We start from the raw sequence: 24,294 nt of genomic DNA, 5'->3' as shown, positions 1-24,294 counted from the left end.
ATTGCAAAGGGTATAAAGGAATTAATATTGACTCATAATACCGGCCTTTGGAGGCATAGACTAATAGCAGAAAGCGAACAGCAAAAAGCGATAGTGAAAGCAAACCCCACCAAATTCCTGTTAAACACAATGATACAAGTAGCTAAAGAGAGAAATCTGTGGGTCCAGTGCGGTGACCGAGCAGGGCTGCACGGGTGTCCCCCTCCCCCATCGGGATGCCCTGCGGGGACTCTTCCCTGACCCTCCACAGTCCCCCTGCGTGTTCAGGCCCCTCGGCCCCCGTCCGCGGTGTTCTGGAGGTGGCCTGGGCTGCCCCGAGGTAAAGCAAAAACTGTTCCCCAAGGTCGCAAAGCTGCTCCCTCCCGGCGGCGCCCGCCTGCGAACGGCCACCGGCCGCCTGCTGCCACCTTCCGGGTAGGGGCGGCCGGGCACCGCGGGGAGCGACCCGCAACGGCCCCGCAGCGATCCGCAACGGTCCGCAACGGCCCCTGACGGCCTGCCCGGGCCAAAGGGCCAAAGGGCCGCGCTGAGCCGCCTCACACCAACACCCCGCAGCGCCGGAGGGCTCCTCACACCAGCCCACCCCGCAGGGCTGCAGGGATGCTCGCAGGGATGCTCGCAGGGATAACCCTTCCGTGGGTTTAGTGCTCTGGGAGAGAAGGGTGTTTTGTGCCTGTGGGAGCCAGCTGACTCCGTGCCCTCTCCCAGTGTGTTTTCAGCACAACGGTGACGCTTGTGTTTTTGCAACTGATAAATCCAGTGCCCTTGTGTGCAAAGGCTGTTTCGCCTTCTGCCGCCTGCAAATTCACCCAGCCCTGCGGGTGACTTAGAAGAAAAGTGTGGTTAGAAGAAGAATGTAGCTAGAAAAAAAGTGTTGTTTTTATCAAGCCCTCAATTTTAATTTAAGGAGTACTTTAAAAAATATAAGGTACAGACGGCTGAAAAACATCTATTTGGAGAATAGCATCAGGATGTGCTCTGAACACAGAGGGGATGCTGCGCACTCAGCTGTTCTGTCAGGACTGGACGGCTCCACCCCTTGGCAACCTGGTTTAAGAACTGATCGGGCTTTCTAGCAAATCTACCATCTTTTGTCAATATTTGTAATGCAGGCGCAACTGAAATCAGGGATACTGCCATTTGTGAGAGTGTTCCTTGTTTATCTTCCACGACATCTGGATTATTTGCATGAAGGGGTGATGTCTTCTCCCGAGTTCATGAACCTGGAAGCCAGTTTGCATCCGTTTCACTTCAGACATACTCAGAGCCAGAGTTGCTGTGATAATTTTGCTGATAACATTAAAGGCAAAAGAGATCACAGCAAAGATTTTACAAAATACCTATTGCAAACTTTCCAAACTGTGCTTCGGAGCCAGCTTTGTGAGCAGCAAACTGCCATGCCCCACTGCCTGTGTGTGGGCATCGACGGGGACCGTGGCCTCCCCCAAAGCACCAAGGCAGCAGCCCATGTGGCCACATGTACCGTGCCCCACAGTGCCATGCTGAGAGGCTGAACTTGTGCTGGAAGCCTGCTGAAGGAAGGGAAATAACCGAAGGTGACACTTGACAGGTTAGTTTTTTATTCAATGCATTGGACTCATACACGACCGCTTTGTCAACCAACATTTCACACATTCCTATAAAACCAACACCGAGTCCAGTCTCTCGTTAAAGATGCTTGGTGTAAAATGTAAAGCAGTCTATCAAATATTTACTTTAGTAAGTTTAGCTTAGAGCCCAGCAACAGGCTGTGTCCAGTGCGTTCGGTGCTGGGTTGCAGCAGCAGATCAGTGACTCACGGTTTGTTGGTACAGGGCTTCGTCAACAGATGTTTCGACCCAGCTCACTAACACCTCAGCCAATGTTTATCGGACTGCTGTCGAGCCCGGCCTCCCTCCTGCGGCTGCTGGTTTGATTATGCCACTGCTTTGAGCAGGGGTGGAGCTGCACCTACAAAATCCCTGATGCAGAACTACTGCAGCTCTGGAAAACCTGGTTTGGGCTGGGGCAGCTTGCCTGTGCTCCACGCTGAGGACAGCCACACCGGCAGCACGGCACAGCAAGTCCCACCCAGTCCCCACGACCGGGCTGGCAGCAGCAGTTAGAACGGCACGGCAACCAGAGCAATGCAAGGTGCTCATCAGGCCTGACTATGGGGCTACAGTGTGATGTTTTCAGGGTGGAGGGGTCTTACACTGCAAACCTCTGGGCGGGGATGCCTGCACGCACAACAAACTGGGCAGTTAGGTGGATGCTGGGGAAGGTGGGCAGCTGGAGCATGCCCACTGGTGCCACTGCTGGGGCACATCCCTCAGCTCCACACACGCTCTGCTCCCTGCTCTGTCTCCCACACGGGCAAGCAGGACAGCCCTGTGTCCCACCCAGGTAACAATGCAGGAAAGGCTCCATGGGGATGGCTTGGAGCTGGTTCCCCCTCCCTCTTGCACAAGTTACCCCAGGCAGCACAAGGTGCCCTGGCAGGGGGACAGGGCTGGTGCCAGCCCTGTGGCTCCCTGGCAGAGCGCTCCCAGCAAATCCACCTCTGCTCATCCCCCTTCACCACCCCACTCATGTCTCACCTGCCCTGTGCTCTGGCCCCGGCTCTCATCCTGCCTCGTCCCTGCCCTCAATTGCTCATTCATTCTGTGTGTAAGGAAGGAGACGGCACATTGCCAGATTAGCTATCTCAGAGGAAATCTATCGAGTTTTATTGAGCTGCCCATTACAGGGCCTGGACTGTTACGGGCAGTCCCTGTGACGAGCATGCGGTGCTAAGGCATGGTGACTGTCCGGCCGGCGCCTCTGGCTGCTGTAAAGCGCCTCTTATTCCTCAGACCAGAGAACCTCTCATCCAGCGTCAGGCTGGTCTGCAGGGGAAAGGGAGAGCGAGTCAGTCCCGGGTCTCATGGCAAAGCACAGCCAAACTCGTAGCAGGGTATTGATTAGAACCCATCAGTCAGGACGATGCTTCACAGCCAGTTAGTCAATTAAACCACTCAGCACATGGAGACAAGGAGCTCAACAGACTGTGTGCGGCTGGAAAACCTCCAAGCAGCACCCAGCCCCAAGACACTGGGTGTCCTCGGCAAGAACAGGAGCAAGCAGATGGCATCTGAGCACAAGGCATCAAGTAAAACCAAACTGTCCAGACAAGAAACGCCAGCAATGAAGAAGGTGGAGCAGGATTTCTGACCTGTCCCAGGGCTCTCGGACCATACTTCAGCATAAAATGCGGCACCAAGAAGGTCACCAAAGCAAAGAGAGAGCAAAGCCCAGAAGTGCTGTGTGTCTCTGAGGAGTGGGGAGCACTGGCAGTGAAACGATCCCCCCCAGCCAGGACTGCCCACAGGCAGCATCTCCCAGCTCCAAGCAAGCACATGGACAGGCCACGAGGGGCCAAAAGAGTGGGGAAAATCAGGCTGAGTCTGTAGCTGCTGAACAGTCTTCTCAGGTGCCTTCAGTTTTGCGAGCACCCTGGCCAACACGGCTAAGGGACTTTCCTCCCAGGTTATGCTAGATAAACCCAACTGGCAGCCCCAAAAACCTGAGCGTGATGTTAACAGCTTAGTGGCAGGGCCGCTGCAGGGTGCAAGGTGCCGCCTGTCCCGTCGACAATCCTCTACCTGGTTGGCCATCGCGCGGAAGTTGAATCTCAGCAGCACCCCCTTGGGCTGGGGCTTGGCTGCCCGCGGTGGTGGCCTCTGGCTTCGCAGGAATGGGCGCTTGGATCCAGGCCTGGGGAAAGCACAGATCTGCAGTCACTCAGGAGCCTAAGGCAGCTCACTTCCCATCAGCTGCAAACCAGCAAAGAGTAAAGGAGACCACCGCGTACCCCATACATCCCATGGCATGCCTCACAGCAGCCTGGGTGAGACTAAAGGGTGCCAGGAGAGCTGCCGTGCTGGCAAAGTTCCAGCACTGGGGACTACGTCACACCAGGGCTATCGTATCGTGGGGTGTTCTCTGCACCCGGGACATGCCAAGTGCCCTCACCGACCCTTCTTTCTGCCCCTGGCTGTGTGCCGGGTCCTGCAGCTGCACTGGCTCAGTTCAGGGGTGAAGCCACCCCCTTCCAGCCTCTGTGCTTTTCTCAACACGGCGAGCACACAGTGTCCCTTTGGGGTGCGCGCTGTTCCCCCATGACACCCCACATCAAGCACAACTAGCCTGCCACCTCCCACGTGCTGCTGGCACTTCCGTTGCTCTTTACTCTGGATAATGAACGAGCCACACAGTAATTACCATCTCCTTTCAGATATGAAGGGAAGGGAACGAGACATCATTTGCTAACTATTTTGGGTCTGAACCATTCATTGCGCGCTCGTTATAGAAGACGTGAAGCTGCAATAATGTTAAATGGATTTGCAAGGGCTTTTTAGGGCTCCCATCCTAACAAATCACCTCATTACTTACACGCCAGTCTGGCCCGCCTGGGGATTAGCCACAGAAACTGTCAGAACTGCTCCGGGGCTGGGTTTCACTTGCCACCTGCCGAGACAGGGAGATGTATCCAGCTTCGATTCGAGCACGAAAGAGCACGTCGTGTTTGCAGCATGCCTTTGTTCACCAATTACCTTCTCATCCTTCGTGGCTTCCCTTCTCCATTAGCATCCATCTGCTGTGAAATACATTTTTGTAAAAATGACTTAACGAATCAGCTGTTAGAAACAATGATTCCTTTTGCAAGTATTTAATTTGGTGTATCTCAATAGCTCTTTCCTTGTGTGTTGTCAAGAAATTTGCTCATTTTGGGTTTCCTGCTGGCACAGCAATCTGTATGGGTGGCTTGGCTTTGCCCTGCTTGTGCTGTTGTGTAAGCTGCAAGGTTCACTTTTATCACATGCCCAGTTTTTATTTTCCAGCTGCCATTAAACTGCACTAAAAACTGCTCGCCCTGCAAACAGTCTCCTAAGAATATATTCATTGTTCAAGTCACCCATCTTTCCCAGTCACTTTTGGAAGCAAAGATACAACTGGGCAAAGGCTGGCAAAACTGAAGGCTTGTCACCATCGCAGGTTGCACAAAAAATGTCTCGATACTGACCCCTCTCTGAAAGTTGGCTTTGGAGAACCGCTGCTGCATCCGCTTCTGCTGGAAGGCTGGTCCCCTGTTTAGCCGGAAAGGTCTGCTGGTAAAGGAGGGGGAGAGAGAACAGGACATAGGTGAGTAGGATGCCAGACCTCTCCTAAAGTTTAATGCTGAAATACTTAACCCAGTGTACTATTAAAAAGCAGTATGAGAAGCAAATGAAGCTGTGTGTTACCAAGTTCGGCCCAACAGGTTTTTCTGCCAGCAAAGGATTTCAGAGGAACTCATTTTCCTGCTCAAATGAAACAACAGCTTGTGTTTGTTCTGAATTCTGCTCATTAAAAAAAAAATTAAAAAAGAAAATTGCCGAAAAAGATCTGGTCAGAAGGGACCTCTGGAGGTCATCCAGTCCCTGCTCTACTCAGAGCAGAGAAAGATGGGATTGCAATGAAGCTTGCTTTCAAGCTCGGGGAACACAAGGACCACAGTGAGACAGGCGCCGAGGCTGTGCCCAGCACCCAGCGGCCTGCCCTCATCACAGCTCCCAGGACACAGCATCTGCTCCTGCAGCCCCTCACCGGGACAGACCCCCTCTGCCTGGCTATTCCTTACAGCTGTAATCTGTATTTCCCGCCTTTATGAAAATAAATGCTATTTCACCCTTCAAAAGTGTTCCCCAAAGCGACAGAGGAAAAGTTTAATTAAAATACAAAGGTCACATTTGCTTTCTAAAATAAAATGGCATATTTAATACCTGAATTATTAACTATCAGCACAAAGTTGTTTTATTTCCAGGTGCTTTCCTAACATACCCAGGGGTATTTTTCTCACGTTGCATGAGCACACGGCTGTAACTGCTCCCAGCTGGCCCAGACTGAGAGCAGAGCCCCAGGAGCTGCACAGGGAATCACTGAAAAATCACAAAAACCGAGTAACCAAATATTTTACCTTCGCCCCGGGGCGTTGTTGCTGGAAGGTGCTGCTCTGAATCTCTTGGGGCCTGGGGGTGGCCGTCGCCGTCCATCCGGCTGCCCGCTGCTGTTGCTTTTGGTGAAAGCCTCGCTGTTCTTGCTGCCCTGAAAGAGTAGCGAGAGCTCAGCAGTTGACACCCTCGCTCCATCTTGGTGCACCAAGAGGGAGTGAGCACGAGCCACAGCACACGACCATCCTTCCCTCTGCCAGCTGCCACTGCCTGAAAAGCTGACGAATTTATGTGGCATTTTCTTTGGCTCTGTCTAGGGGGAAATCCAGCCCGCACTGAAGTGCAGGTGGTGATCGCTGACACCGCAGCAGTTCCCTCGCTGCTCCTGGATGCCTTCAGCACCACTTGCAATTACTTCAAAGGGGGCTCAAGCCCCACGCTGTGTGCTCTGCATTCCCCATCTTCTCATTCCCAACTGTTTTCCCTTTGCGATTTCTGCAGTCTTGCAGTGGAACAACCCTGCTCTGCAAGTGTTGGTTTGTTTTCTCCTTTGATATTTCTTGATGGGAAATTGATTCCTTGCTGTGTCTATTAAAACCTGGTCTCTTCCACGTTCTTTTGTTATCTATGGCAGGAATATTTCTATTGAGCAGTGCTGCTGTGGTCTCAACATTGGACTTGGTATACACCGTTGTCATCAATCAGTATGTGCGCCTTGGTTCCTGGGCATGAAACTACAAGTACCAGGAAGAACGTTTCATTCTAATGGTGCAGAAATACAAAAAAAAATTGTGATTGGAGAGCAAATCTCGCACATGCCAAGCATTATAGCTTTGCTCAGGTTTCTTTTTGGCCATTGACCCTTTCTTGTTTGGACATGTATGTTGCCCAGCCCGAGCCCTGAAGCACATCAGAAGACCCCTCAGCAGTGCAGGTCCTCCTGCAGTTATTTTACACAAACTGCCACAGACTCTGTCCCATTTATTTCTGTGGGACAGCCACCATCACCGTTACTACCTACTAACTGAGACGTGCTTCCACATTCTTCCCACTTGGTTTATTTCTGCAAAATGGAACCTACCATAGAATTATGCCTCCTAGCAACTGCTTATTACTTTCTGCTAATATCCAGCCACACTCAATATGTGAGTCATCACTGTCTTTATTTTCAGGAATAACCACACTCCATGCACATGCATGCTCATTTTAGAGCTCTCTTATTTATACCCCCAGGACAAAGCCATTAAATGTGCCATCATGTTCACCACTTTGGTGTTTTTTTAAAAGCTTACTGAGCGTACATGACATCCTCATTGAGTGGATTTCCATCAGTGTGGAAAACAAAACCCTCTCGCAGAGGACTATCTACCTGCTCGGTTTCCACCTTCTACACCAAGCCAGTTTGACACTCAGAAGAAAGCTGTAAGAACTACTTTAATGATGAATATGTAGCTTCTTTCCCATCTCTTGAGTCTTAAAAATAACTCAAAAGCCAAATGGAAATATTTCAATCTTTTTTTTAAAGTGTTTTTAAGCAAAGACAAGACCCAAACATTTAAACTTGAAAAAGGAAAAGCCACGAATGAATTAAAAAAAATGCATTTTACACAGATGCACATGGGTAATCTGACCCATGGCCATCACAGTACTAGGAATCAGTGTCTCTGGGGGGGATACCCACTTGCTAGCGAAACGTATGTCTCTGAACCAAAGCCACCTGAAGTCAACAACAGTCTTTCCTTTGACTTCACTGGACCTTCGAAAATACTCTTCGTGGAGAACAAATAATAGTGACTCTTAACATACCTCCTCTAAATGATAATAGTAGATGAGATGGCATATAATTTGTTTTTATGGAAATATTTTAATTTTTTTAAGAAGACAGTTTTAAAGAATCTTTTTTGTAAAACCCATGGGAACTGATTCAGTAAAATTATGCCAAGTCACAAGCTTATAAAACCAACTGGAAACCTGCTATTTTATATGCATATGTGTCTGTACTCACCTATGCATACAAATGCTGTGTGCAGGCATACAAAAAATGGTGCCTGTAAACTGTTTATGCAGATTGTTCTTTGGAGTGATGCAGGATCATAAAATCCAGCAGATTTCCATTTGACATTTGGGAACAGCTGTACTTTCCGTACCCCCCTACCTCTTGAGCCAATGCCTGGCGATTTAAAGGGCTCACTCCATTTAATGCAGCAGCTGCTCTTCTCCTGGGACCGGGCACAGTATTCCTGAATTGTCTCCGATTGTACTGTTGTTGTCCAAATCCTCTTCTAAAACGGTTAGGTCCTACAGAAATAAGCTCTTATTTTAGCATCCTTCAAAACTCAATTTATGATTACAGTTTTGCAAATGGATTGCTAGGATGACTTAACATGATATAGGAGTATCTGTATAAATAGTGATGCAAGAATCACATTAATTCATTCCAAAAAAGTATATTAATTTTGCAGAATATTAAATAATTTATCTTTCCAATATCTCACTAACATTGCTGTTATACATAGGACTGACAAAACATATTATTTGATGTGAAAGAATATAGAAGAGAAAAGCCTTCCACAATTCTGATTCCTAATAAAGGCAGGAACACTTGCATGAGGAAACCTGTCAATCTGTTGTCAGTTCACACTGCTATGAATTAACCGTGAAATGGGAAAAGCCTTTTGATACAGATAAGCAAGTGACTCGAGCATCCAGAAACCAACTCCACAGCAGCCTGGAACAGCTCTGAGCGCCCATATTATAGCACGTGATAAGTGAAGACTGGACCATAGTTTTTATATATACATATATATATGTTTGTGGGAGGTTTTTTTGCTTGACATCTCCTTACTTACTGCACATATTGAAGGGGGCACCTTCTGCTGCTATTTTACATAACTGCACAGTGCATACACACCAACAGGCTGTCTTGCATTTAATGTTTTCCCCTAAGCCTGCTTATGATTTTGAAGTGTGCTGAAGTGTCGAGCGAGAGGAAAGCACTCTGTCAGTGCATTAAAGCCTAATTACTGCACATGATAAACTTCTGTAGTCATAACGAAGTAGACATCCTCCGAATCACTATACCAGCGAAATGTGCACACGTACTCAGAGGGGTGTATAAACCAGGCATAAGGCAGTGCATGGCAGAGGGCAGCAAACCTGCGGTTAAACCCTGGGCCGTAAAGCAGAACTCACTGATACAAACCACAGAGCAGTTAGATGCCTGTATCGATCCCATACCATCAATTCCTTCATCACAGCAATTTACAATGACTTGGAGCAATTAGAAACGAAGTGTTCCGAGGCAGCAGTGACACTGCTGTCAGGGGCCACCACCGCAGTGATTAATGAAGGCTCCAGCCCCAGGGTGTAACACCGGTTGGCGCCAGCGTAGGCTGGTCACACTGGAATACAAGTGAAGATGATTTGAGCTGCTTTGGCTCCAAGACAAAAGGGCACCAGGGCATGCCTGTGGGAAGCACCTCCTGAACAGCATGTCGGGGTGCTTTGCTCCTTACAGCCGTAGGTTGGTTGGGAACACTCACAAAAATGCAACGCTGTTCACAAGCTCTGTGGGGCCACTAGTTATTTTCTTTGCAAACGATGCCCTCTCAGCGCAGCAGTGCAGGTGTGTAAATGTTCCTCCCCCAACATACCCCTGAATTTTGGCATTCTGTGTCTTCCTGACCAGATGTGGTCTCGCTGTGTTTAATGCCCCTTTCTTCCCTCCTAGTTCTGTTCCCCAGTTTATTTTTCCCTCCAACAGCCACCCTGGGTGCCTCTCTCTTGCCTGTTTGCCAGACTGCTCTCCTGCAGGCCACCAAGCCTTGCGACACTGCTCTCCCGCACCCTGGCGAAGGCAACTCCTCTGCAGCCAGACAGACTGAGCTCAGCTGCCTTTCCTGGGTGTTTCATCAGTGCGATGGGAGGGACTGATGCAAAAGGCAGCCCTGACTAGAAAATCATGCCCCTGTCAGTCAGTTCATATTAGAGAGCCTCTGCTCAGTGGTGCACCCAGGCATGTCTCAGCCAGTGTAAATAACTAACGACACAGCCATCAGCCTCCGAGGGGTACCCCGTGTACACCAGCTGGGGACCAAGGCCCTGGTCTGTCATGTGTATCCTGAAGTGTGACACACGGGAGGCTCCATTTCTGCAAAAAGCCCGGCAGATATTTAATAATGAAAGAACATTTGAATAAAACCCCGCAGCATCAGCAGCTGGGGAAGACCCCCACTGTGTTTTGGTGCACACTCAAAGCCTGGTGCTGGACATACCTGAGTTGGCCAAGAGGCACCTCTGCCCACCAAGTCCAGTTTGGGGAGAACCCCTGATGTGTGACAGACTCATTTTTTCCAAAGAGGTTTGAAATTGGTTTTTCCCCCACTGGGAAGATGGCTTAAGCTATATTCCAGGAGGGATAACAGCACTTCACTTGCACGAGTTCTCTTGCTGGTTTAATCAGCATAATACCCTTCTCCACCCCCTGTCATTACAGTGCTGGGCTGTTCTGATCATCATTTTGATAACGGTTATCACGTCTCAGCCCAGGAGGGACTGCATTTCAGCAGGGACTGAAGTGAAATGAGCCCCTGAAGAATTATGGGCTAAATTCCCAGTCATGCTGAGCTTCCCAGAATTGCTACTGACATCAGAACCACACAGCATGGCGGGTCTTTGCACTTGGCAGGGCTGAATTCAGGCTCAGTTAAAGTCTATGAAATACTAAGACTAGCAGAAGTAATTCTGTAAATGAACAGAAAAGTCCTCCATTCTAAGGAATGGTTAAAAAAAATATTTCATTTGATGTATTTGACTCTGCATACAGTAGTCGCTTGAGTGTGGAAAAATATCAAAGCCTGTGTTTTTGACAGAAAGATCAATTTGCAAAGGGCAATTATCATCATTCTGTTTTGAACCGGAACAATTCTTGGTACGGCAATATGTGGTGGAGACCAAGAACATGAGAGTGGGAGGCAGATCGGAGACAAGCAGGATTCCACCCAGCAATCCCACTGTCCTGATGTGCCATTGGCACTCCAAGGGAACACTGCAAAGACACTGCTGCAAAATGTCACTAAAATCTCCAATGGAGTAATTTCGCAGCAATTAAAATTAAAAAAAAGGACAATTTTGATAGAGATGGCATCATGCAGCAGATCACTTTGGTTTTGTAGATAAAAGTTAGTGGAACTAAACATAGATTAGTGTGTGATCGCTCAGTATTATAAAAAATTTATCATAAAAATAGCATGCTTGGCAAAAAATACAAATTAGCTCCAATAACTGAACTATCAAAGACATTTACTGAAGGGGTAATTTAAGTGCGTTCTGGGAAAAAGAGGATTAGGAAGAGGCATAATTAAACTATGCAAAGCCAAAAGGGAATAGAGAATAGATATTAAGTCACTTTGAATTAGTAATTCATGAGAGGGTGGAAGGGAGAGAAACAGATGAATTTATGCTCTGAAAGGGCCCTGATATTCCATTGTTGCAGAGAGAAAAGCTATTCAGAGTCTGAGTACATCTTATATGCACACAGGAGTTAGATAGGAGAAGGGTTTAAGGGCTGTATTTTGTTACACAAAATGTGTTTTGCAGCTTGGCAGGCCTCTGCTGTCCCCAGGCACTCACCTACCTTGCAAATTCCTCTGCATCCAGGCGCGGAAACGGGGCCGCCCATACCCATACGCTGAATTTCTGTTCTTGACCTGCTGCCTTCGCGTGTCCCCTGCAGCGCTGGCATCTGTTTGCTCTTTCCTGTGACGTTTTATGATGTCATCTAGATCAAAATGGCAAAGGGGAAACGCATAAAACCGACACTTTCTACCAACAGTGATTCCCACTTTTGGTACTTGCAATTGTCTGCAGTAAAAAAGGAGCTTGTGGTTCTGTGAGGGATGCTGGCTGGACAATAAAAGATTAAGCTTAGCTCAGAAAGTATAGGATCAATTTACTCAGCTCCTGCAGGCTGGAGATTAGAGTGCAGCAAATTATTTAAAGATGTGCTACCATCCGGCATGTATCTACCATGTGTGCAGGACAGAGATTTCAGACCCACATCCCACTGAGGGATCCAGTCCCGCAGATTTCCCACAAGCACAAGGGAATATGTTTTCGCAGGGGCACCAGGAGCTCAGTGCTGGGCAGAGAACATTTTTTTTAGAAGATCTGACGTGGGAGGCTGCAGGAAAGGTGGTCCAAACGGGGAGAATGGGTAGAAGCACCCATGGGTGCACCCATGCAGTGATGGCTGCTCCAAGGGCTCCCCCCACCACGCGTGGGACATGGGCACTGTCCAGTGCAGAGGACATGTCCCTGATGTATCAACAACACAACCACTGTTCAGGCGTCATGCAAACACAAGCAGGATGAATGTCCCCCTCGCCCCTACATTTGTGAAGAGGAGAACTGAAGCTTGGTGCAGCGAAGGCTGCAACGCGAGGGCTGCAGGGAGGGAATTTCACTTGTACAGAGTGACTGTCCAGAAAGGCGACATCATGGTCCTACAAACACTCATGGTTCACCAGGTGGGTGTAGGATCAATTCCCATCTCCCGGAGTCAGCTACCTGCATGTCTTTCCTCACAGTGCTTTAAAAAAAAAACCAAAGCAAGTTTCTAGCCCTCGGTGGTATGAGATGAAGCTTGACACCATAAACCTCTATGGCTCAAAAACCAGGAAGCAAACAGATGCATCATGCACAATGGATATCAGCAGTACTTTGAATTTTAAATTCTGCGGCCTTTAGGACCTGAGTATTTTCTATCTACGGTAGATGCTCCTGTCTAGTTACTCAGTATAGCTCGCCTAGAAACAGCTGGATATGGATCTATCAACCACAGCTCTAGAACCTCTCAGCTTCTGCCATTGTTTGGTGAAACAGAGAGGGAGAGTATCTCACACAGAAGAGGACGGTGCAGGGGATGCCTGTTCTCCCCTGCAAAATGTGGGTTCTCCTGCGTAGACCTGTCTGCACCGCACCAAGGGCACCAGCTCTTGTGCTTCATGCTGAACACGTCAATTCGATTCCCAGGCCTGCCCCGCTGCCAGCAGCAGTAGGATATTTTGGGAACTCTGCACAGCTCTCTGCAGACAGGAGGGAGGGCAATGAGCCAGCTCCCGCGCTGCAGCAGTACAAGCGCTGCGACCAGGCACAGCTGCCTCTCACCTCGAGCACCCACCACTGCCCCAACACAAAAGGGGTCTAAAATGGCCTGAAAGCACCAAAATGGGCTCGGGATGTCCTGCCAATGCCCCAGGACTCCCCTCACCCAAACTTCTTATTAGGCAGCTCTGAAAGTGTACTCTACCGAGCTCTTCCATGAACTGCGAGATGTTTCCCGCTTTCTTCGCAAGACGCCATCCAAATGCACTTCCCAAGGCACAGAGCCCGTATGAAATAACCAATTATTTTTCCTGTGATTTAGATACTTCTGGTTTAAAACTATAATAGTAGCACTGAGAAGACAACACAAGATTTCTCCCAAGGATATTTTGCCACTGTGCTTCACCAGTTTGGACCCAGTCAAGCATCCCAGGTGCTTCCCTAGGCACTGCTGCGCTAACCAACCATCCCAATGTCCCCTGAGCTGCTCTAAGTGCCGTGTTTTACAACAGAGAGACACAAAGGAAGGTGATGACCCACCCGCTGTATCCACAGTATACCTGACAGGGTTTTGAAAGCTCATGCCCATTCCGAACAAGTGTTTTCAAAAGACAACACTGGAAGCTGAGCTATTTGAACCATGCACAAACTACTTGTAGATGTAGAGCTCTATTAAGAAACAAAAGCCCCTCAGTTCTCAGTGAGTTGGTCTGAAATCAAGGGGATCTTCTTAATTCAGGCTGTTCCAATGAAGAGAAAAGGCAAAGGGACATCTCCTCATTAATTCATATTTTCCAACAATTTCTTCTTTTAACCTCAAACCTTCCAGAAAATATTTAGCAAGTAATAAAGCCACCTCTGTTAAGCTCCAAGCAGAATATTTTAAACTTTCGCAAATTAGTGAGGAAAGAAGTGAAGTGTCCAAATCAGGCCTTTTCCCAGGCAGTGGTTACTCCAGCTCCTTAATGAATCACTGGAGTGGAAGCACAGAAGTGCCATTAGCTTTCAGTGGGTGATTATCATGAAAAGCACATCATACCTCCAGTGCTTGTCACTTGTCATTTTCTATCAAGTAACTCCTGTGTCCAAAATAATACAAAGGCCAGGGAAAACAAACGAGAGCAGATATATAAGAATAGGGTGCGTGACTGCTTTTGTGATTTCTGTGTCAGGTCTGCCAGGAAGAGAGCATGCTGGGAGAGACTGAGCGATGCTCTTGGTATGAATGCGCTAATGTTCTCAGCTAAGTGTGCCTTTGGGACATGTGCTATTTGGGGCACAAGACTGCTTTGAAGTGTGTCAACAGCATCCCTGATTGCTCTGCAGAGAGGTGGATGCAGGCATGCAAGGGTGGGCTATCTACAGCGCAAGGAAGGGCTCACTGGGAAGGGAGAGGAGATGAATGCTCATGGACCCAGTCTGTCACCTTTTAGTGTTGGGTTTTTTTTTGTTTGGGCATGACTTGTTACCCTGTCTTTTGTACCCGTACATACGATGGGGTTAACAGAGCAATGTAACAGAGTACTACCTAAGGCTGGAAAGGATCCTGGAGGTCATTTAAGGTACCCCTATGCCCTCAAGACAGAATTAGATCTATCAGGGCTGCTTTAGAGTAACTCCTGCAGTTTCCTGTGACTGCCGACTCAAGCAAGGCCCAAGGCATCTGAAAACAGAGAAACAAGCACCTGATGGTGAAAGTATCAGCTCTTTACCAGGTCTCTTGTTTTCCAGCTCTTTTCTGCCCTGAGTAAGGTGTACTCTGGATTGAATATGGAGATGGACCACAGGAGGTCTGACTGAGGAAAGCGCTATGGGAGAGCAAATGCGAAGGGAGTACAGTACGGCAGCAAACAGGAAAAGGGTGTGCAACACCATGGGGAAAAACTAAATAAAAAATTAGGGACCCGCTGTTGCTGTAAAACCTCATAGCACCGTTAAAATAACTGCGTCAGCCAAGAATTCCGTTTGAGTTCACAGTGGAAAATGTTCTGCTGTTCCTGACAAGTGGCTCACTGCTGGGAAGAAGTGACACAAGGTCTGTTTGATCCGCTAATAAAAGGTGTCGTGGACTTTCCTTCCACAGCAGAGATGTCAGCACGATAATCCACCAGGATCTATCGCCCAAACGCCGCAGTCCAGGCCTTCGGAGTTAATACAAGGGCAGCTGTTTATGCCGAGTTCACGTAGCCAGTGCCAGAGGAATGGCGGGCATCACGAGCAAGCTGCTATAAATAGCCGGCACCCCCCGGGACATGTCTCCTATCTCTGTTTCAATAGAGGGCCCATTTCTGGAAGCCGCGCCGGGCTGGCGCTCTCCCCGCGGCAGCTGCGGGAGCTGCCCGCACAGCACCCCGGCTGCGAACCCGCCGCCCCGCACCACGGCGGCCCCGTCGCCTCGCCCCGCACGGTGCCCGGCCCCGCAGCAGGGTGCGGGCGCAGCGGAGGGCACCGCACCGCCGGGCCGCCCCCGGCCCCCGGCCCGCACACGTACCGGCGCAAAGCCAAGCCCCGGGCCCCGCCGGGCGCACGGAGCCCCCTCGGCCCGCCGCCCCCCGCCCGGCAGGGACCCCCGCCCCGCCGCACGTACCCAGGGACATGTCAATCTCCTCGGCTCCCGCCTGCGGCCCCTCGGCGGGGCCCGGCCCCGGCTGCGGCCCCGCCGCCTCCATAGGCTCCATGGGCTCCGTGCGCGCAGTGCCGCCGCCCCGCGCCGCCCAGTGCGCCTGCCCGGAATGTGCCGGCACCCGCCCGGCTCCCCGCCCGCCCGGGCACCCCGGCCCGCCCCGCCCGCCAGCACCCCGGGGGCGCCCGCGCTTCCCCGGGACCCCGCCGGCCGCGTTCCCGCTGCCCAGCCTCCCTGCTGACCGCTCTTGCCCCCGAGCCCGCTCCCGGCGGGGCACGCCAGGAGCAGGGATGTCTGCTGAAACCCCGCCGGCCGCTTCCCAGCGGGGCGGGAGCAGCGGTGGCCGTGCCCCGTGCGGGAGCAGCGGTGGCCGTGCCCCATTTTGAGGACTAGAAGAACAAGGTGGAGGCCCTGGGCTTGTATTCAAGCACGGAGTCTGCCGGCGAGTTTCCTGGGGAGGAAGCATCCCTCTGGGACTGGTTTTCCAGCACCGTCCTCACCACTCACAGAATCGGATTCTTCCAGGGGTCTTTCAGTCTCTGGGGCACGTCAGTTGTGGCACTGGTGCTGTTCTGCAGTTTGAATACAAAATGTGAGCAAAACCATCTTCCTTTATTTTTAAAGCCAGATTAGAAAAAAGGAAGAACAAAACACCAAAAAACGAAAACCAAACCCAAACAAAATGGAAGAGAAGCACTGGGAGACCAATCGCTCCTTTTCCAAAGGGCTACTGTGCATTAGGTGAACAGCACGGGTTTTTTCTAAACTTTCTATATAATAAGTGCTCTGAAATAATCTTCCATATATACATAATAAAGGCAACATAAATCTCAGAACCGAGTCTGCATGTTCTGTGTTTTCAGGATAGTTTCTTGTATTTTCACAAGTTTCCTTTTCCCAGCTTGCACTTCAAATGGGAGAGAAATTTCTATGTGCAAACAAACCAGGGCAAAGATTGCCTCCTGGTATGTGCATAGCTCTCAGCAAGATCAAGTGCTTCTGAAAGTGTTGGTTTAGGGAACTGTGCTTTCATGAAAGAAAAGAACAGAGCAGTGTTGAGAGAGCAACACGTAACCTTGGCTGTCTTTTGCAATGACACTGCAGGATGATCGCTAAAGCACTTTCATGTGAAGTGTGAGGCACTAAGGTCACAATACCCTGTTTGCAATTTTCCGTGCTATGCCAAGTGTCCCGGGGGTGCTGCTGCTCTTTGGGGAGCCCTGGCTTTAATGCACCCCTAGTCCACGAGCTTTCCTTCAACGGGAGTCACTCCAATTTCCCAGCAGCTAGGGAAGCTGTGGCCGCAGGGAAAGGACTGGAAGTACCCACATAAGCCAAGACTCTAGCGATGGACAGGGGGAGGAGGTCTACAGCCTTGGCATCTTCTAGCACCCCGTGCGGTTTGGGGAAGGGCGCGGGGTGGGGGTGCCCTGGAGCCAGCTGTGAAGCAGCAGCTGCCGGGACCCCCAAGGGAGGGAGTGCAGGAGGGGTCTGGAGAATCCTTTGGGAACAGGCCAGCCCGTGTGCAGTGAGCCAGGTTTCCACACTGGGAAGAAGCTGGAGTTGGTCCCACTGTGAGGACAGCGTAATGAAAGGCTTTGTGGCTTTCTGCAGAATCATACATGCTTGTATCTTCAGAAAATCTGAAAGCAACAGCTGAGAGGTTTCCAGTAGTGTTTCCATTTGGTCATGTTTAGCGAAACAAACATTTGAGGAGACAGAACAAGACAAAGGCAGAGCTTAGAAACACCAAAACCAACTTTTAAAATAGTAGGTATTTTCAAATGACAGGTTTTTTGGGGTTTTTTGTATAGAGCTACAACACAGCTTTTGCAGCAAATTCCACTTCACCAGGTGAGAGGTTTAATGATCTGTTTTCCTCTAAGCTCATGGCTTTGAAGGCAGTGATAAAACCTTTCCAGGCCATATTTCTGCCCCTGGGAAGTACAAGCTGATATGTACTCTGTTATCTCTCAACTGCCAGTCTGTGACCTCTTAACGTCTTGGCAAATGTCCCACTTGCTTAGTATGTCTAAGCACTGCCATTAACTCAGTTCTCAGTAATTTCTCACATTAACAGTGTAGGTGACACATGCTGGACTTGGTGAAAAGGCCTTAAGAGCCAGAACCTCCTCTAAAGCCCAATCCTCCTGCACTGGAGGGGACTGCAGGTGTCTGGCAGACAAACTTGACCCTGCACCCTAAGAAAGGAATGTCAGCAATGTGACTTTCTAAAGGTTAAAGTGGGATTATTAAAAAAAAAAAAAAAAAAGAAAAAAAATTAAAAGAAAGGAACAAAAGAAAAAAAGGATTTTTGTCACGCTTTCCTCTAGAACTGTTTTGCTTTAATAGAAGCTACTGTGGCAACGAGCTCCCAAGCTAAGCCCTCAGAGAAAATTGGAGCACCTCTGCCAGAGGTGCCAGGTATTCCTTCCCCAGAGAGCACAGGTACAATGAACTTTTTCACCAAGAGCAAGTGTTATTTTGGGGCACTGAGCCTTTCAATTTATCAGGTGCTCTTCTTGTCACATAATCAAACCCCCAAGGAACCCTAGAAGGCTTTTAGCTAAAAACAAATAAAAATAGAACTCAGTGGGAGAAGGGAACGCATGCCAGCATTCAAACACTTGTATTATCTGAAATGTTTTTGCAGTCTTTAGGTAGATTTTGTGAATCTTCTGCACGTTAAATAATTTGTGGTGACTTATTGTTGTGATAAATCTTATGCCGTGATACAAAAATACGTACCCTGAAACTAACGCTGGCCACTTTGTCTGTTGTTCCCAGAGGTATCTCATATCACAGTTATTTAATACAAAATTACAAAAAGATGACTTTGCTTTCAGTGAAATGCACCCAAAACTACATGATGCAAAAATTACGTGATGCAATTGCAAATAAATGTTTTCTTTCTTGGGAAGTAAGCCTGAGTGGCTGTACAAATATGCGACAAGGAAATACTTAGCATCGTTTGTCTCTGGTTGTGGAAGCACTCCACCCTGTATGAGAATTGCTCCAAGCATAGCCAACTGCTTATCTCAAGGGGCCAAAAACCGGATCACTTTTGTGATATTTTGTATTTTGCCCACAAGGGGGGGTGTTTAGGCCTTTTAATTGGTGAGAACTACAGGAGCATAATTCTCGGCCCCTAATGAGGAACGCTGGTAGCCATACAGCTTCGTTAGCTTGCTCCGAAATTAGCGCACCATCACTGAAGGGCTTATGTTTTGCTGGCAAATGCTGAACATGGTCTTTTAACCATACGTTCCTACTCAAAAATCATCTTCTTGGGAAGATGGAAGAGAACAAAACTGTTCTTTAGGGTCTTTGAGAAAAGGAAACTCCAGATTATGCCAACATTTCTCTACATTACCCGTTCCCAGAACATGAGCTACATTGATGATACTTCAGTTTTTATGCAGAAGTTCTGACTGGATGCAGTAAAGTGGCTGAGATGCACATACCATTCAGCTCTGCTCAGTGATAACAACTGTTCACTGACAGGTCAACCACTTCTTGTTAACGGTTAATGACAAATGCCATTATTTGCTTCTTACACATTTAGCAGATGCAGCCTGTACACGGTAAGACTGTAAGGTATTTAGAGAAGGGCTGTTGTATGTGTACATGCAAAACTACTCTTACAACACCCATTAGCTGTACCCCTGGACTATGCAGAACATCCTTAAAGTCATCCCGTAAAAATGCACATCTAGATCTGGAGATACACAGCATGATTTAACATTTGTATCAAAGCACAGTGCAATCGATGATCCTGTGTGCAGTTATCTAGGACAAGGTGACAACAGTTACTTCTTATCTTAGACTGTCTTTTGTGTATCAGAGCTGTGGCTTGTGAAAAGCACGGCACACTTGATAAAAGGCAATTGAAATGGCACAAGCTTGGACTCAACACACACATAAGCAGGATGACAGGGAGCTGGTAGCTGCAGTGCAATCTGTAACCAGCCCAGCTACATCCCAGTAAGCCGAGATACACAGATACACCATGCATCTGTGCTTCTGACTGCCGCGTAGTAGTTCTAGTTCTAGTTCTAGTTCATTTTGCTTCTTGGGGTGTCTCAATATTCAAGCCAGCCTTCACTGAAAGGGCTACATTTCTAATTTTACCAAGAAACAGCCAAGTATGCTACTGCATGGCAAGCAAGTTTTTCAGAATAGAATAAAAGGAAAACTGTTAGAAATCACACTAGAATGATCAGTTAAGGATAAAGGCCTCTGTGGCACCACGAGGAGGTATTTCCGATGCATGTAATTGGAGTAAGTGGTACTTGAAACTACATCTTTGAGGCTAAAGGCTGCCCTCCCCCCGCCTTCAGAAATGTATTTTCTGGTGCTCAATGAAGCATTGCTAGCTGTACAATTAATCAGATGCTCCCAATGGAAAAGGTATGAGGAATCTTCTCATTAATGGATCTGCTGTCTTCTTGTGGTCTGTACAAAAAGATTTTAAGAACAGATACTGCTCACCAAAGCTGCCAGATGAAATCCTGCTTGCTTCTTTTCTATTCATGCATCAGATGCTGGAGGATTTTGAGCTATTTCTAGCTCTTTCAAACTGGTGTTTCAGACAAATCACTAGCCTTTACCACAGGGAGTGTGGCATTTGCCTTTTGACCTAACGAGGAATATATGGTTCGCTTGCTTTGCTTTCGAAGTGGGCCATTTTAGTATGAATCTTGAACCCGGTTATTTGGAGATTATTTTAACTCCCTGTGGCAAGCTGTGGACACTTTCAGGTCTTGAAGAAGAAAACCAGTGTCAGCTTGGAATAGCGCATGTACTAATATGCAAAGTAAGGGGGAAGGAATCAAAGAGTAATCAAGGAGATGGCACAAGGATCATGTGAGTGCTGAAATAACAGTGAATTTGTTATCTCAGTACCTCACACATGTAGGAGGACTGAAGCTACTCATAAAGAAGCATAGTAAGAACATTATGAGAGCTCTGGTGTTTAACTGCTTAAAGCAGGAAAGTCTCTAAAGGATGCAAAAAAAGGTGGGTTGCTGACATGTCAGGAGGATTTCATTTCGCAGAGCAAACAGCAATCTAGACTGACAAAGATCTGCTTTGTATTCAGCTCAAGCATTTAATTCAGGAACACTGAAAGCTTCTGGGGTGTCTTTGCTTTCGGCAATCCCTGTTCCTTGGCCTTAGGTGCCCGGAGCATGTGTTGCCAGAGCTTGTGTTGGCAGAGAGGCTTGCAAATCTGGTGGAGGTGTCAAGGGAGCATTGCACCACATGACAGCCCAGGTAGCATCTTGTCTTTGTTCCTGTGCTTTGGTGTGCTTATCACATGCACTGACCTGACCTGGGACACAGCCTGCAGTACACTCTGGAGAATTAGAAAGGTACAGGAGAGATAAGGGGCTCCGCTCTTGCTTTCTCTGCTCCCATAATCAATTTTATACTGACATTTCCAGTACAGATGAACCTGCCGGGCTCACTCCAGCAGGCAGTGCTCTGGGGAAATTTGGAGCTGTGGGTGATGATGCTGAGCAGGGGTCAGAAGTGTGGGAGCAGCCCAGGCAGAGCAGCGGGATGGGCACGCAGCTCTCACACTTGCTCTGAGCATGGCTTGGGCTAACCGTGCCAAAGACTGCGTCACTGCAAGGCTTGTGAGTAACCACATCTTGAAATCCATGTTGAACGTTAGATAGATCAAAGCCTTATCTAGGTCTCATTCCTCTAGGCATTAACACTACCTTTTGAAGTTTGTTGATGTCATATCTTGATGAGTCTTTATCTCATCTAGAGCGGATGTGGGTAACCACAAAGACTTTCAAAGTGGAAGCTCTTCATGGAAGCGGGGGATTTTCAGTGGTTTTCAGGCTCCTGAGACATAGACTCTGTTAGTGGTGTGGCAGCAAGAAAACACATTTCTCTCACGCAATCTCATCACAACACCTGAATGTTTCCACCTCTTCCTGTACTCATATTAACTGCCTTAAAATTAAGAAAATGTTATAATCTCTGTTTTATAGAAGAAACTGAGGGATGGCACAGCTACGACTTACTACTCATTAAGACAAGGTTGGTTTTGGGAGCCTTCTGCCACTAGACTAGTGACTCTGGTCTTGCTTGTGAAATGAAGAAGGGCAGCCTGGTGTGAAGTGAAAGAACTGTTGAAAGGTTGTGAAATACAGTATAAATAAAATGAATTAGACTTTAGCATTCCAGACAGCTGTTCTGATTGTGCAGCTATTTGAGGTGATAAATGACCCCCACAGGTAAATCTGCATGTAGCTATTACCATAGGAACTGCAATCAATTCCCAAGCTTTTGCCTGAGTAAGCAGCAATTTGCTCAAGACGGTTTGCAAATGGGGGATTTTTGGTTATCTGTTAGAAAAAGTCTCAGACATTGCTTCTAGCCTATTGTATTGGACACTTTAATGCATTGGAAGATGTGAGCACGTGCCTGAGCAGACTGAGCGTGCTTGGTTTGCTTCTCGGTAGGAACACCTGCAGACACAGCGAGTATTTTGTTAAAGATAAAAAGGCCCCTCATACGCAGAGAACTCCAGCATGACTAAATGGTGTTTTGAGTCCTCTGACAATTTGTCAGACCTATTTCTCACAAAGCGAAGCTGAACCCCTTTCTCTGTCTAACATCGCAGGGATCAATTAGGCTCTGAATAGCAAGAGGCTGTGTGGTGTGGCTCAGAGGGAGGATAGCAAAGCTGCATCTCGGAGCTGGCCCTTTGCCAAGCCACTGGCAAACTCAGAGTCACTATTTCTAATTTAGCAACATTTAGTTACTGGAACTGGTGCTGCCTTCTGCTCTGCTTCACCCCTGCCAGCTGCAGAGCCACAGTACCTCCTGCTCCACGTCTGCAGGCGAAATCACCATACCCGCTTGGCCCAAAATCGGTCTGAGTTTATTCAACTCTCTCCGGCTGGAACCTTGACCGAGGGCAGCAGTCCGCAGTGTCTGTGCAGGTTTGTCTGATTTTCCTGCTGTGAATCCAGGGAACAATTAGCTTTTTCAGGCCAAGAGCAGAGGCTCTGGCGCAGCAGACTGATCTGTCGATATTAATCTGTAAACTTTAATCCTGCAGCCCACAAAAGTATCCACAGCTAACGTTCAATGAAGCAGACAGCCACAATATTTACAGGTGACAATGGGAGCCCTTCCCCCACCACACATGCATTTTGCATATAGGCCTCTTTTGCTGGAAAGCCGATCTATTTGCAATGACACTGTGATCCCCAAGTCCATAGAATACTGCATCGAAGGATTAAGCCGTTCACTCTTCAGTACCTTCTTACTGATCCTGGCTAATGTGGCTCTATTGAATTTCAGCCAGATAGCACCCACAGAATATCGCAGGGCTGTTCCTCTTTTGACTAATAATGGCTCAGCTGTCTCTCACTGACATATTGCTGACGGAAGGCTAGTCTCTTCCATATTGCTTATAGAAGGAATTTCCCTTAGATCCCCAAATTAGTCATGATGCATGCATGCAAAAAACAAGCCATTTAAGGACCTTCAGGAGGATCAAAGCACAAAAGCAGATTCTGCTTATCAACCCCCTGGCAATTTCATTAAAATGCAGGTCTATAAGCCTTTCTTTAGCATTTCTTAATTATGGCTCCGGAGTAATTTTTGACAGATACATATTACATAGTAATAGACATGATTATTCAGCCAGTATTCCAGCAATTGTGTAGCATTGTATTAATATAACAGGCCCTCGGACATTGCAATCAGCTTCTGATTTATGTTTCACCACTCCCCTTTCACACCGAGCCAAGAGCGTTAGCATCTTTGGGGGTTTTCTGGATGTTTCTTAACGCATTTTAGGGTGACAACCTTATTCCTACTTCCCTTGTCCTGCTACGGGATACTCCTTAGTGATCTCTTTGTCATGCCACTAACGAGGCTCTCCAGTTATTGACCGGCGCTCCTCGTTATTAGCTCCCAACACAGAGGTGATGCTCCGATGCATCTGGCTCAGGTGAGGAGCGATCGATAGTCTGTGTTGCCATAGATACGGCCAGAAACCCGAGGGGCGCCAAGCGGCTCCCCCGAACGAAGGCGGCCCGGTGCCGTGCCCCCGCGGCCGGGCCGGGTGCCGCTCCACCGGCGCTGCGGCTGCCCAGCCGGGGCGTTCCGGGTCCCGCTTGGCGGGAGGCCCCTGCCCTGAGCGCCCCCCGCAGCTGCCGCCTCCCAGGGCACTCGGCCCCGCGCCCGGCCCGGCTGCAAGAGGCACCCCGCTCGCCAGCCCCGCTCGCCGCCGGCGGGACGTTTCGGCCCCGCTCCCGCCCCGCTCTGCACCCGCTGCGGCCCCGTTCCCGCCCCGCTCCCACTCCCCGCAGCGCCCGCGGGCGACCCCCCTCGCGCGGCTCGCGCGCCACGCGCCGCCCCGCCCCCTGAACGCGCGCGCGGCCCCTCACCGGCGAGCACCGCTTCGGGGAACTCCGCCCCTTCGCTCCACGCCGTCGCGGATTGGTGGAGGGGGCCTCTGGGGAGCGGCGCGGCCACGCCCCTTCGCTCCACGCCGCTGCGGATTGGTGAGGGCGGCCGAGGGGCGCGCAGAAACCACGCCCCCCGCCAGCGGCCCCCCAGCCTCTCTCCCGCGGCCCCCCCCGC

At 49.0% G+C, this 24,294-nt stretch overlaps 1 protein-coding gene across 3 annotated transcripts; it reads right to left on the bottom strand.

Annotated features, from left to right (window-relative positions):
• Nucleotides 1-1,557: 1,557 nt before the first annotated feature.
• On the bottom strand, nt 1,558-15,825 carry LOC119157401 (UAP56-interacting factor-like). Of its 3 annotated transcripts, none has more exons than XM_037408306.1 (9): nt 15,643-15,808; nt 11,587-11,730; nt 8,107-8,249; nt 5,978-6,105; nt 5,045-5,129; nt 4,575-4,618; nt 4,414-4,488; nt 3,624-3,735; nt 1,558-2,867 (listed from the first exon to the last, which is right to left on the bottom strand). In XM_037408306.1, exons 1-9 carry the CDS (start codon nt 15,731-15,733, stop codon nt 2,772-2,774), a joined length of 918 nt encoding a protein of 305 aa, XP_037264203.1. In that variant the 5' UTR covers nt 15,734-15,808; the 3' UTR covers nt 1,558-2,771. The 3 variants fall into 3 exon arrangements, with proteins under 3 accessions (XP_037264203.1, XP_037264204.1, XP_037264202.1); XM_037408307.1 differs by having other exon boundaries at nt 5,045-5,126; nt 15,643-15,806; XM_037408305.1 differs by having other exon boundaries at nt 1,558-3,735; nt 15,643-15,825.
• Between the last annotated feature and the right edge of the window lie 8,469 nt (nt 15,826-24,294).

The sequence above is a fragment of the Falco rusticolus genome, chromosome 14 (genome assembly GCF_015220075.1).
Source record: "Falco rusticolus isolate bFalRus1 chromosome 14, bFalRus1.pri, whole genome shotgun sequence".
Taxonomy (NCBI): domain Eukaryota; kingdom Metazoa; phylum Chordata; class Aves; order Falconiformes; family Falconidae; genus Falco; species Falco rusticolus.
This window is presented reverse-complemented; position numbering and strand designations above follow the sequence as displayed.

What these genes read in the sequence shown, in the direction of transcription:
- LOC119157401 (XM_037408305.1), bottom strand. Translation starts at nt 15,733, where the DNA reads ATGGAGCCTATGGAGGCGGCGGGGCCGCAGCCGGGGCCGGGCCCCGCC. An exon ending in GGAGATTGACATGTCCCTGG is followed by an intron (nt 11,731 to 15,642) that starts GTACGTGCGGCG and finishes ATTTTGATCTAG; the next exon opens with ATGACATCATAAAACGTCAC. An exon ending in AAGCCAACTTTCAGAGAGGG is followed by an intron (nt 4,619 to 5,044) that starts GTCAGTATCGAG and finishes TGTATTTCACAG; the next exon opens with CAGATGGATGCTAATGGAGA.